Source organism: Talpa occidentalis, unplaced genomic scaffold (genome assembly GCF_014898055.3).
Source record: "Talpa occidentalis isolate TD23 unplaced genomic scaffold, MPIMG_talOcc4v2.1 talOcc4.13, whole genome shotgun sequence".
NCBI classification, from domain to species: Eukaryota; Metazoa; Chordata; class Mammalia; order Eulipotyphla; family Talpidae; genus Talpa; species Talpa occidentalis.
In genome coordinates, this window is record NW_023601322.1 from 36,713,470 (window position 1) to 36,727,185 (window position 13,716).

Sequence of the window (13,716 nt, forward strand, 5' to 3'; positions counted from 1 at the left end):
AGAAAGAAATTATATATATATTGAAGATTTATTTTATGTATACAAGAGCTGGGGCACTGGCCAGATGTGCGGGAGGGTGAGAGGATTCACCAGAGACAGAGTGGGGAACAGAACCGGCAGACTGAAGAAATACACTGCTGAGGGGAGAAGCAGGGGAGACAGGAGAGGTCTGCTTGCCATGTGGCTTGCTCCGAGGCCGGTGGGGATCGAACTGGCACTACACAGGCTGCAGACCGCTTTACAGCGTGTTGCTCAACCGCCTGCACCACCAAGGAGGCCCAGAAAGAAATTGCATTTTTCATGGGCCTCCCCGGTGGCTCAGCGGTTGAGCGCTGGGTTACAAAGCTGCCAGTAAGCCTCCGCGGCGCCGGTTCCATCCCCGGCTGCTCCCCGGCCACCGGAGGAGGGTCCCACATGGCCGCCTGCTGCTCCCCTCAGCAGTGTACTTCGGTCCTTTTGCCTGCTCTGCTCCCCGCTCTGGCTCTGGTGAATTCTCTCATCCTCCTGTGCTTCTGACTGTACCCAGTGCTTGTATAAATAAATAAATTTTTTTTAAAAAAGAAATTATATTTTTCCAAATAGTGGTACTTCCATTTTCTGCCTTGTGGAGTGGATGATCAGGGTCATATGGTAAATTGTTTAACTTTTTTATAATTGCTAGTTGTTTTTTCAGAGTGGTTTCATCATTTTTCACTCCCACTAGCAAAATATATGGATGTTCTAGTTGTTTAACTGCTCTCTAAAACTTGATGACTCTCTTTACTTTTAGTCTTTTGGGTGCATATGTAGTAGTTTCTCAGTGTGGTTTTCATTTGATTTCCATGTTGATTAATGAGGAAAACAACTTTTTATGTATTCATCATTTATTCATATATGATCAATGTGTAGTGTCTTTAAAACTTCTGCCCATTTTTGTTAGTAGGGTTGTCTTCATAGTGAATTTCTGGATACAAACTCTCCATTTTCATGGTTCTTAAGTTTGTTTTCTCCCAGACCACGGCTTCATTTTTATTTTCTTACGTATCTTTCGAGAGCCTTTTTAAAAAAAAGATTTATTTATTTATACAAGAACCAGGGTACAGGCCAGATGTGCAGGAGGGTGAGAGGATTCACCAGAGACAGAGTGAGGAACAGAACAGGCAGACTGACTGAAATACACTGCTGAGGGGAGCAGCCGGCGAGACAGGAGAGGTCTGCTGCACCATGTGGGTATCTCTGTGGCTAGCAGGGATTGAACCAGCATTGCAGAGACTGCGGACAGCTTCACAGCTCTGTGTTCAACTGCCTGTGCCACCAGGGAGTCCCATTGGAGAACCATTTTTTTTTTTAAGATTTATTTATTTATTTATACAAGCACTGGGTATAGTCAGAAGCGTGGGAGGGTGAGAGAATTCACCAGAGCCAGAGGGGACAGCAGAGCAGGCAGACTGATGAAGTACACTACTGAGGGGAGCAGCGGGTGGCAGGAAAGGACTGCGCGCCATGTGGAACCCTCACCCAGGGGGCTGGGGATCGAACCGGCGCTGCAGAGGCTGCGGGCAGCTTTGCAACCCAACACTCAACCGCTGCGCCACTGGGGAGGCCCATTGGGGAACCATTTTTAATTTTAATGAAATAGTCAATTTTTCTTTCACCATTCCTTTGTGTCAAACCTAAGAAATATTTCTCTAACCCAAGGTCATGAAGATTTTTCTATTTCTTCTTGAAGAAGTATTATAGTTTTAATTTTTTTTTTTTATAGAAGCATGTTATTATTTATTTATTTGTTTGTTTGTTTGTTTATACATGCACTGGGTACAGTCAGAAGCGCGGGAAGGTGAGAGAATTCACCAGAGCCAGAGTGGGGAGCAGAGCAGGCAGAAGGACCGAAGTACACTGCTGAGGGGAGCAGCGGGCGGCAGGAGAGGTCTGCACGCCATGCGGGACCCTCCTCTGGTGGCCGGGGAGCAGCCGGGGATCGAACCGGCACCGCAGAGGCCGCGGGCAGCTTCGCAACCCAGCGCTCAACCGCTGCGCCACCGGGGAGGCCCTATAGTTTTAATTTTTTGTATTTAGTTGTAAATTTTTATTTTAAGTTACCTTTTGTGTATATGAGGATAAGGTAAATGTTCATTTTTAATAACATGGATACGTAGCTGTTCCAAAAACATACCCATTGAACTATCTTGGCATCTTTGGTAGTTTCCTATAGTTGCTGTATTGTATTATCACAAACCTGGTGGCTTAAAATAGAAATTTGATCTCTTAAGTTATAGCGTGAAAAATTTCCAAAGAGTAGACTATATTTCAATACTTTGGATCATTTCTAGTCTTAAAATATGTATTTTTCTTATTAGATTATTAAATATAAACCTTATCCTTGTTCAGTAATTTGTAATATCCCATGGGCTTTTACAAATTTTACATGTTAAAATTGTGATACTTTTATTTATTTATTTTCTTTTTATTTTTTATTTATTTATTATTTTATACAAGCACTGGGTACAGTCAGAAGCGCTGGAGGGTGAGAGAATTCACCAGAGCCAGAGCGGGGAGCAGAGCATCAGAAGGACCGAAGTACACTGCTGAGGGGAGCAGCGGGCGGCAGGAGAGGTCTGCCCGCCATGTGGGACCCTCCTCCAGTGGCCGGGGAGCAGCTGGGGATCGAACCGGTGCCGCAGAGGCTGCGGACAGCTTTATAACACAGAGCTCAACCGCTGCGCCACCGGGGAAGCCCAAAATTATGATACTTTTAAAGAATTGAATGTGAGATAATCATTTAGCAGAGTGACTGTGCAGAATGAATACTAAATAAATAAACACCTTGTTATTTCTAAGTCTTTTAGATAGAGCAGCTGTTTTTCAGGAAGGTCAATAAAATGCAGAAATATCCTGTTCAGTATCATGCAATACGTGGAAGATCTTGGGATTCCAAACCTGAGAATATAATACAGCAAATTAGATTTCATTGAGCTTCACATGGAAACTAATTTTTTAATGCAATACTATCTTATAACATTAAATCACAAACTATAATTGATTCAGCTCATTTTTAGTTCATTCAGTATTTGATATTCTAATAGGGAAATGCCCTAGATAGATGTCATAGTCTACTTTAAATGAAATCTTATGTACTATTGAAAATAAAGTCTTTTATGAAGAATTGGAGGTGATTTGTTCTTGCCTGGAATAATGATTATATAGAGAGAGTTGTATGCTGTTCTCCTTATAGTCGTGAAATCTGTGGAAACCACTACTCAAAATGACTCATCAAATGCCATGGAGACAGTGAGCAGAAATATTTTGAAAGATATTACCTGAGGGGTTTTGCTCTGAGCCCAATTATGAGTAGACAGGCTTGGTCTTTGCCTTCCCAATGTATTCTAAGAATTTATGGCAGCACAGGGACTTAAAATGTCAGCAAATTTGATAGTACATATACTCAATTATGAAGCAGTAAGCATTAAAGAAATGCTTATATGAAAATAATCACGATTACCTGCACATGCATGACATTTTTTGTTGATAATTTTTAATGCCATAATTATAAAGTTTAAATATTGGGTATATTCCTGGGTCACTTCACTTTTTGAGTCCACTGAAATACATTTAAGGAATACAAACAAATACATATGAAACAAATTCAAAATGAAAACATTTAAATCAAACACGGACAATTTTCTTATTACTTCTTTTGTTAATTGCATCTGTATTTATTAATGTGTTATCAAGAATTTGTGCAGATTATTTTGCTTTGAGCCATTGTGTTTGTTTTATTAGATTTTTTAAAAAACCTTTCATCTCTTTATGTGACCTCAGTTCCTCTTAAACCATCTCAATCCAAGAATTGTCTAAATAATCAGACTGATTTTTCTGGGTAGATGTAGTTGCTGTAATACATTACCACAAACTTGGTGGCTTAAAATGGAAATTTGATCTCTAAGTTATAGCATGAAAAATTCCCAAGAGTAGACTATATTTCAATACTTTGGATCATTTCTAGTCTTAAGAGTATATATATATACTTAGATTATTTAGATTATTAGATTATTATTATTAAATACAAATCTTATCCTTATTTAGTAATTTATAATATCCCATGTGCTTTTACATATTTTACATGTTAAAATCTTAATACTCTTAAAGAGTAACTGGCAACACGATTCTCCTTTTCCTCCCAACTCTGTTACTGCCTGATCTGTACTTTGGGATTCCTCTCATTTCAAAACTAATGGAAGTGAGACAGAATTTAGTAAGTGCCTCTAACTATTTTTCTCCTAACTCACAGCTGTTACAGTTATAAAGGCTCCAGAGTTCTAAGAAATTTCCTCCAGGCTGCAACCTTCCCTTTCACTCTGTATTTTCTACTTTTACAGGTCAAGCTGACTGATTGGGTTAACCAAGGAAGCTTGAGGATAAGGTAGAGTCCTTTAAATATGTCTTTTCTAAGGGAGATCATTTGTATTTCTGGCTGGACCTTTACACTAATGCTTCCCAACTGTTCTCATGTGATGGACACATAAAATACAATGGCATTTTTATGGCACACATGGTATCACAGAAAAGGTTGTAGTTACCCATGCCTAGAGGCTGTGGGTACCCTGGGCCCTACCCTTCTGTGAAGGAATACAACATTTCAGGCAGACCTACAGCCTATTCTTAGTGGATTTCCTATTCAGTTGTTGGAGAGCTATAATTTAAATAAAGAAGGCATCTATCTCTGGGTACCTTCTTAGAATAGGAGAACCGTGGGTATTTTTCATTTTTTAAAACCAGTATTTAGAAAATGCAGGAACTATTTCTACAAGTTCATTTTGTTCTTGAAGATTTCGATACTGTCATGCAACAGGACTATTTTTCACTTTTCCTACTGAAATACTGTTCTTAATTACTGATGTTCTTTTGAAAGCCAGGCGTTGGACACAATGTTAATAGTGGATAAAACTTTCTGTTCTAATTCAATAGAATACCAGTGTTTCCCCAAGGTTTAGGGTAGTGAAATACAGCAGTTAAATTGCTAAGTACAACTGCCATTAGTAGGATTATAAAAATTTTCACCCTTATTCTTAGGATGGCTTGGGTCTTTTCCCCAACATAGGCCTCCGTTTAAATATAGAGGACACGGGCCTCCCTGGTGGTGCAAGGAGTTAAGACACAACCTATGAAGCTATCAGCAGCCATTGCAGCAGGAGTTCTATCCCTGGCCAGGGAACTACCCACATGGCACAGCAGACCTCTTCTGACTCGCCCACTGCTCCCCTTAGCAGTGTATTTCAGTCAGTCTGCCTGTTCTGTTCTCCATTCTGTCTCTGGTGAATCCTCTCACCCCCACACCTCTGGCCTGTACCCCAGTTCTTGTATACATAAATAAATCTTTACAAAAATAAATAAATATAGAGGACAGGACTTGCCACCCTAACTCAAGTGAGTTGAGTGCTTCTGTTCTTTGGAATTTGTTTGTTTGCTAATCTTTCTTAGAGCTATTTTGGTTTACGTTTTTTCTGGTATAATAGTCCTATTGGAATAAAAGTTCTTTGAGAGCAGGTCATATACGGGACATGCTCACAATTGCATCCTAAGTGCTCAGCATAGAACACACTCAAACTTGCTGAAAGAGACAGACTCCTGGGCCTTCCTGGTGGCACAAGGGGCTAAGTCTCTGCACAATCAGTAGCCACTGCAGCCAGTTGGATCCCCAGCTAGGGAGCCGGTCCACATGGTGCAGCAGACCTCTCCTGGCTCCTGGGCTGCTCCCCTCAGCAGTGGGGAGCACTGCTGAGTAGATATGCTTGTTCTGCTCCCCACTCTGTCTCTGGTGGATCCTCTCACCACCATCATCTCCTACATCCCAGCTTTTGTATGCATAATATGTATTTTTTTTTTATAGAGGCATGTTTTATTTATTTGTTTGTTTGTTTTTTGTTTACACATGCACTGGGTTCAGTCAGAAGCGCGGGAGGGTGAGAGAATTCACCAGCGCCAGAGCAAGGAGCAGAGCAGGCAGAAGGACCGAAGTACACTGCTGAGGGGAGCAGCTGGCAGCAGGAGAGGTCTGTGCGCCATGTGGGACCCTCCTCCGGTGGCCGGGGAGCAGCCAGGGGTCGAACCGGCGCAGCAGAGACCGCGGGCAGCTTCACAACCCAGCGCTCAACCGCTGCGCCACCGAGGAGGCCCTGTATGCATAATCTTAAAAAAAAAAAATTCTGTCTTTTTTTTGAAGGGCATTTACGTGCAACAACAAAAAATTAAAACCTGCATCTTATTTTTCTGGTTTATTATATATGTACTCTGAGGGGTTGATTTTGAGCCTCATTAATGTTGGGTGGTATCGTACATAAAATTTTTCCCCCTATGTGTTACGTGGAAGTCTAAACTAACAGAAGAAAACACCCACGAAGGCACATTACCCCATTTGCCCATATTCCTTACATAATTCGAAAGCCTGTCCCCCTCCTCACACTGTTTTGAAGCTTAGCAGTTAGGGCCTAATTTACCAGTCACTAAGCATATAACTGGGAAGGAAGCGTGAGGGGGCTCTAATTCACAAAGTAATTCCAAAAACCCAAGACAGTGGAAATGAACCCACATTTCGACCACGAGCTTGTCCCAGGTGGCGAACTCGTCTCCTCTGGCCGCCCTGGCCAAGTCGGGCCACTGCCCGAGGGGTGGACACAGCAGCCTTCATTGTCCATTGAGGGTCAGGCTCACTTTCCACACGTTGGGCACGACTCGGTGTGCGTGCGACTGAGATCTGAGGTGCGCTTTTGGGGCGTAGCCGAGCCTTTTGAACCAGCGAATCCGCGTTCACCGAGTCCTGCCACCTCTGCCTCCTCTGGGCAGATGCTTCTCGGCTTTGCGCGAACTCCGGGTTCGAATCCCCCCCTCCACCTCCGGTGTCCCCGACAACTCCGGCGGGCACTTCTTCCCAGGCGGGGCGAGGATAAAGTTGGGAAAACTGCCCCCGGCCCCCGGCGGAGCGCAGAAACCCGGCGCAGGGCCGCCGCGGCGCGCCGGGGAGGGAGGCGGTTGGCGGCCGCGCGAGGGGCGGGCCGGCGGGGCCGCTCGCATTCCTGTGACAGGGGCCGTCCCAGCCTCTCCCGCTCCCGCGGCGGCGGGACCATTTCCTGAATCGCTGAAGCGGAGGGAGGCCGGGGGCGCGGCCCTACCATTAGCTCTAACAGACGGGGGCGCGGGGAGGGAAGGGGGCGAGAGAGCGAGAGGCCGATCAAGAGCCGGGAAATCCTTCCAGGCCGGCGGTTCCCGAGCAGCGCGCAGGCACAGGCCGGCGCGGGCGGCGCTGCTCCTCAGGCGCGGCGGGCGGCTGTCTGCCCGGCGCCGCAGCGCCCCCCTCCCCGCATTCCCGAGGTGGTTCGGCCCGAGAGGCCGGCGTCTCCCCCCCACCCCCTCCGCCGATCACCAGGAGCGCTCGGGACTTGCCCGTAGTGGTGACGGCGGCAACATGTCTGTGGCGTTCGCGGCCCCGAGGCAGCGAGGCAAGGGGGAGATCACTCCCGCCGCGATTCAGAAGGTGAAACTCCGGGGGGCGGCGGTGCCAGACTTATCCCGCCCTCGGGGGGCCGGGGGCCGGGCCGGCCCGGGACGCGGGGCCGGGGGCGGAGGCGGGCCTGCCGGGAGGCTGTTGTGCGGCGCCCGAGCCCCGTGGGTCCCGAGTGGGCGGCGGAAGAGGCGCGCCGGGCCGCCCCGGCGCCCTTCCCGCCTTTGGGTTCTTCCCCGCAGGCAGCAGCGCCCACGTAACCGCCGCCCGATTTCTCCAGGGATGGGGCGGCCGCGGGCGGCGGGGCGCGTGCGCCGGGCGGCGGCGGCCGCGCGGGGAAGGGCTGGTCGCGGCAGCCCCCGCTCCCCGCGCGTCGCTCTGGACTTACTTTGGCGTTGCCCCGCCCAGCGCGCGGCGGCGGCTGCGGGCGGATTCGATCTCGGGTCGGGGGCCGAGGGGAAGTTGGGGCGCTGCTCGGCGTCCTGCGCCGCGCTGCAAACTCTGCCGGAGTTAGGAAGCGCTCGGGGGAACTTGGGGGACGCGGAGAGGGAGAGGCCCGTGGACTTGGTTACTTTGGTCATCTCCGTGACCTGTACATGTTCATTTTTATCCTCTTCCATCTGTAGCAGATGATAAGAAGTCTAGGCGCGGAGGCTGCAGTGATGAGCTCAGGTCCCTGCCTTCATGGCCTTTACCGTCTGGTGGTGGAGACAGCCTGATGGTCGTGATCAGTTGCAGAAGTGGTCAGTACAGGGAGCTGCGTCTCTTTGGAGCTGCTGCTGTTGCGGCTGTTACTGCCATTTGGGCACACGCACGTTTTTCTTTTTTAAAGATTTATTTATTTATGCATGCAAGAACTGGGGTACAGGCCAGAGGTGTCGGAGGTGAGAAGATTCACCAGAGACAGAGTGGGGAACAGAACAGGAAGATTGACTGAAATACACGCTGAGGGGAGCAGCGGGCGAGCCAGGAGAGGTCTGCTGCGCCATGTGGGTGTCTCCCTGGCTGCAATGTCTGCGGAGAGCTTTGTAGGTTGTGTCTTAACCCCTTGTGCCACCAGGGAGGCCCCACACACAAGTTTTTCGTTGTCCACTACTTCTGTTGCCTCCGAGCAGGGCAGCATTCTGAATTTCAGTCCGCTAGACTATGGAAAGTTCTCGCTATATTTAGCAGTGAGGCTTGAATGTTTTTGTTTTACTTCATGCACTGGGGGAGGTTGAACATTGAACAAAAGTCAACTATCAGTACCTCTCAGAACACTACTCTTATGCCCAATAGATTATGTTAATCGGTTTCTGTTTACTGTCATATTCTTTGTAGTGTGGCTTTTGACATTTGCCCAACTGTTGCTTTGTTTTAGGAAGAAACTGACTTGGCAGGGCCAGAAATGCAGTGCTTTCAAATGGTCCATTGGGCTAAGACTGCAAATGACTTCCAAGTATATAAATGCAAAATGTGTTTACGGAGGGGTTCAGTTTTTATTTTTATTTTTGGACTGTTGAAAAATTCAGTTTTTTTCCCCTTTGAGCTTAAATTATTTATCCTGCGTGATTAATTCAGGAGATGGCTGATCGGTTATTTTTAATTCTAAGGTCAGAAGAAAAGTAGATCCCAATTTAAGTACTTCATTCTGCACTGTGAGAATTTGATGTTAGAGAGTTGACAGATTCTTACAGGGAAGTTTGTTGGATTGAGAAATTTACAGAGATGATATGTTATGAAATCCTTAAATTGAAGATTAATGCATTTTTAAGGATTTATCTTTTGACATCCAGTTATTCTATTTAGGAAGTAATTGCTTATTTGGAAGGACATGTTATTTTTCTACAACAAGTGAAAATTATGTTCATATGCAAAAATCCACAATCTTAAATGGCCCTTCATTTTTAATTACAAGTTGCAGTAACCATATTATTGAGATAGCATGATTATGGCATTACAGGGTTCCCCCCCTTAAGGGTGGGGATAATTCCAAGATCCCCAGTGGGTGCCCCTGAAATCACAGATAGTACTGAACCCTGTATATACTGTTTTTTCCTATGCATATAAACTTATGGTAAAGTTTAATTTCTAAATTAGGCATAGTAAGAGTTTAAAACTAGTAACATAATCGTATAGAACAGCTATAATGATATACTGTAATGACAATTACGCATAGGTGGTACCTCTCAAAATATCTAATTATAGGCAATATTTTCCAATTGAATTAAAACAGATAAGGGTGAACTGCTGCATATTTTCATTGAATGCAGGAAGGATGCTGGATGTTAAGGAGGAACATCTGTCTGCTCCTGTGCCTTGATGTTACAGATAAATCTGAGCCCCTAAAATCTTAAGTGGTAGACATAAGGTAGCAAGCAAACCTGGCACTAAAACTAACTGGACTTTTAATTGCTACATCAATACTCTTTCCTCAGTGACACTTTGCTTAGATGTATTATTTGACCCTTAAAGCCATTGTTGCTTTGCATTGTTATGAGAGAGTGTTCAACTGATACGCTTTTTGCTTTTAAACTTTCTGAGTAACTTAATTATAAGGTAAGCTCATAGAGTCTACAGTAAATACACATGTGCAGAAATTATTGTGTTCAATCATTCCATATTTGGACAGTCAGCAAACTATACTGATAAAACTTGGGAACTAGACAATTATCTCATCAAGCCACCTGGGCTGAAGTTTTCTTGTGTTTACTTCATTGTGGATAAGCACAGAATTTTCTTTACTACTGCATCAGTAAAATGATGCAAAGCCAGCTGGGACTCTACTTTGCGTTTCAACAGCCCAAATCTTCTATGACAGATAGCAGAGGTAACTAAATGGTCACATTCAAAAGGAACTCCAAAGTTTCCCTTTTGGACTTTAGGTAATTCAAAGGAGAGACTTGGGAATATAAGTGTTAAAAAATTGAATTATTGAGTAAATATGATATTATCCCAAAGTTGTAAAATAAGATTTTCTGTGGCGAGATATTGTATGTCTAAAAAGGACCTGAGTGGATTCAGTTACCGTATAGATAAAGATTTCTAGAAATCTGAAGGATTAAATTTTTTTAACTTAATGTACTATATTTGCGATAATATTTTCTTATTTTATTTCAGATGTTGGATGAAAATAACCATCTTATTCAATGTATAATGGACTATCAGAATAAAGGAAAGACCTCAGAGTGTTCTCAGTAAGATTGATATGAAAATTTTTTTTATTATTCGTGTGATTTTCTGTGTTAGTGTATTTTTCACTTCTTTAAATAACAGTTTTATTGAGATATAATTCACATACCATACAATTAACCTGTTTTAAAATGTGTAATTTAATGGTTTTTATATAGTTTATACAGTTGTATTTCCATCTCTTCAACTTTAGAATATTTTTGTCAAACCTTAAAAACACCTCTTTTAAGCAGTCACTTCCTCTTCTTACCTCCTAATCCCTTACCTCCTCGACAATGGAATTGCTTTCTGTGTAGATTTGTATGTTGTGGACATTTATATAAATGGATTCATACAATATGTGGCCTTTTTTTTGTCTGACTTCTTTGACTTAGCATTATATTTTTAAGATACATCTATGATGAGGCATGTATCAGTACTTATTCTTGCCAAATAGTCTTCCATTGTTTGGCTATACCACTTTTTAATCCTTCAGTGATGTTTTCCACTTCTTTATAAATTATGAATAATGCCATTTTGTGAATGTGTATGTGTGCTATATTGTGTGCCATTCTTGGTTTTTTCAAAAGAAAATTTGTTCTTTGGGATGGAGTTAAGTATCAGTTATTGTCCTGCATTAACAGTGACTTCACATTTTTGTATAGTCTGTTTTGTGGAAAAGTAGAATCTTCATGTGTTTAGGATATTTAATTGCATTTACATAAGCAGCTCAGAAAGCACAGTTTATACCTGGTAAATAGAGAATGATAGTCATGCATAGGAACCAAGCTTATTATTATTATTAATTTTTAAAGATTTATTTATTTATTTATACAAGCACTGGGTACAGTCAGAAGTGCGGGAGGGTGAGTGGGACCCTTGCTGGCAGCTGGGGATTGAACCAGCGCTGCAGAGGCTGCGGGCAGCTTTGCAGCCCAGCGCTCAACTGCTGCGCCACCAGGGTAGGCCCCCAAGCTTATTATTTTGAAATAATATATCTGAATAATAATGTTGAGTTCATTCTTGTTAGACATGTTTGGCTGGAATATCTGTGATGTGTCAGTTTACACTGTGCCTTATGACAGTCATGTCCAGATCTGGAACCAACTTTTCCAGCTGGAGTCAGCAAAAAGTCTAGTATTTTATTCTTTTTCTCACATATTGTATATGTGTATTATCATTTCCCTCTTTCGCTGCATATTGGAATGGACCTCATTTTTTCACATACATTGGAATACATTGATTTAGGTAGAATCCTCTGCTATTTCTTTTTTTAAAAGATTAATTTTATTTATTGATTGCATACAAGAGCTGGGGTGTATGCCAGAGGTGGGGGTGGTGGTGAGAGGACTCACCAGAGACAGAGTGGGGAGTAGAACAAGCAGATTTACTGAAATACACTGCTGAGGGGAGCTGCGGGTGAGACAGTAGAGGTCTGCTGCTCCATGTGGGTCAGGTCTCTGGCCAGGGATCGAAATCGTGCTGCAGTGGCTTGCCATAGCTTCATAGTGCTGAGACTCAACCTCTTGCGCCAACAGGGAGGCCCCTTAATTCTGCTATTTATTTTAATTCTGATGGATTTAATTTCGTTCTTACAGTTCTGTCGATGCTCTTCCTCAAGTTGTCAGAGTTGGTTTGTGACTGACGATGAAAAAATTGCTCCTCAAATTTAATTAATGTTCTTATTTCTCGTAATAGAAATAAAATGAAAATAAAGCTGAATGTCAATAAATGACAGCCATCTAGTCATTTGTAGTCCTGTTTTAATTAAAGTTTTGTAAAGTGTGATAACGTTGCCTGAAATGGCATTTTTTAAATTGAAAATAACATCTTTATATATATTCCTTTATCTAGCCTGATCTACATACATACTCCCACTCACTCATCTCTTAAACTGATATGTCCATGAATTACTTGTGCATAGATCCTCTTTAAATTGAGATAGCATATTTGTGAGAATGTATTATTGCTCTCTGGTGATTGTGTTGAGCATTTTCTAAATCAACCTATGTATTTGCTTTAGTCAGTCCTTATTTTTCATAATTTAGGGTGAGTACAACTGTTTCTGAGTGTGCAATAAACAATTTTCAAGCAAAAAATCTATATTTCTCACAATAGAAAGGAGTTCAGCTTTAAATCTCTAGTTGGGAAGATAACTTTTATTTTGTAAATTGTATGCCTGTTATCTTAAAAACAGCCCTATAGCCTCTAGGTAAAGGTTTCTTTTTAAAAATGAGTTTTTTTGGTTCACTATGTAATAATAGCAATAAATTTATAGTGGTTATTTTACCTTATTCAAGTCAATTGAGGTAGTGAATCTGGGGAAGTGAACCTCCCTCATTTAATAGCCTAATTATTATGGATATTTGGAAATATATGATGGCCTTAGGAAATTAGCATCATCAAACATCAAATGTTTAATGTTTTGTGTCTGCCCTTAGCTTATATATTTAATTTCTTTAATATATGCAATTTTAGAAATAATAAGCATAGTCATTAAAAAGTAAACTACTTCAGCAACAGTCATAAAAATATAGAAAAAAAAAGAAAAAAATAGAAAAAATAAGTTTCTAAAGAAACTGTGTCTCTAGTATTTGTAAAAGAGTCTACTTTTTATCATTTCTGTAGTCTCAGCTGAAGGCAAATTCTTCTAGAACCAAGAAGACTGCCTTTTACTTTTTGGGTGGCCTATATATAAACCTATAAAAGAATTTATACTACTTTTTACTAATGCTTATCTATGAGCCTTGACTTATCTTAGAATAAGCTTATTTAATGAATGCTATAAAATAATTTTACAAGAAGAAAATACTGAAGTTAGGAAAAAAATGTTAAAAATTACAATTTTTACCTACTCAAGGGAGTTAAAAGGTTTGGGGACTGCTGCGACAGTTGGAAAAATTGAATATGTTCTTTGGTTAAGATGGTTGTACTGTAGTTATAGTATAGGGGAGAAATTGACACATTAGAAGTATCAAGTTATTATGTCTGTAACTGACTCTCAAATAGTTTTGAAAAAAAGTGTACATGCATGCATGTGTATGTTGGTGTGTGTTTACAGGTGAAAAGAATCAATAAAAAGGTAACTGTGG

At 42.3% G+C, this 13,716-nt stretch overlaps 2 protein-coding genes across 5 annotated transcripts in view; one reads left to right on the forward strand and one right to left on the reverse strand.

The window, feature by feature from the left end:
- Nucleotides 1–2,428: 2,428 nt before the first annotated feature.
- Nucleotides 2,429–7,440, reverse strand: LOC119242802 (uncharacterized). Its single transcript, XM_037508282.2, has 3 exons — nucleotides 7,417–7,440; nucleotides 6,566–7,111; nucleotides 2,429–2,916 (listed from the first exon to the last, which is right to left on the reverse strand). Exons 1-3 carry the CDS (start codon nucleotides 7,438–7,440, stop codon nucleotides 2,851–2,853), a joined length of 636 nt encoding a protein of 211 aa, XP_037364179.1. The 3' UTR covers nucleotides 2,429–2,850.
- SS18 (SS18 subunit of BAF chromatin remodeling complex) overlaps nucleotides 7,359–13,716 on the forward strand; it is a 66,826-nt gene continuing 60,468 nt past the window's right edge. Inside the window, exons 1-2 of one of the 4 annotated variants that reach the window (XM_037508709.2) lie at nucleotides 7,359–7,507; nucleotides 10,574–10,650. In XM_037508709.2, coding sequence (XP_037364606.1) covers nucleotides 7,439–7,507; nucleotides 10,574–10,650 — 146 coding nt within the window. In that variant the 5' untranslated portion in view covers nucleotides 7,359–7,438. Of the gene's footprint in view, nucleotides 7,508–10,573; nucleotides 10,651–13,716 lie in introns of those variants that run through there. The other 3 variants (XM_037508711.2, XM_037508710.2, XM_054694123.1) reach the window with 3 other exon arrangements.

What these genes read in the sequence shown, in the direction of transcription:
- LOC119242802 (XM_037508282.2), bottom strand. Translation starts at nt 7,440, where the DNA reads ATGTTGCCGCCGTCACCACTACGG. An exon ending in TGCCGCCGTCACCACTACGG is followed by an intron (nt 7,112 to 7,416) that starts GCAAGTCCCGAG and finishes CCTCCGCTTCAG; the next exon opens with CGATTCAGGAAATGGTCCCG. An exon ending in GACAAGCTCGTGGTCGAAAT is followed by an intron (nt 2,917 to 6,565) that starts GTGGGTTCATTT and finishes TTATATTCTCAG; the next exon opens with GTTTGGAATCCCAAGATCTT.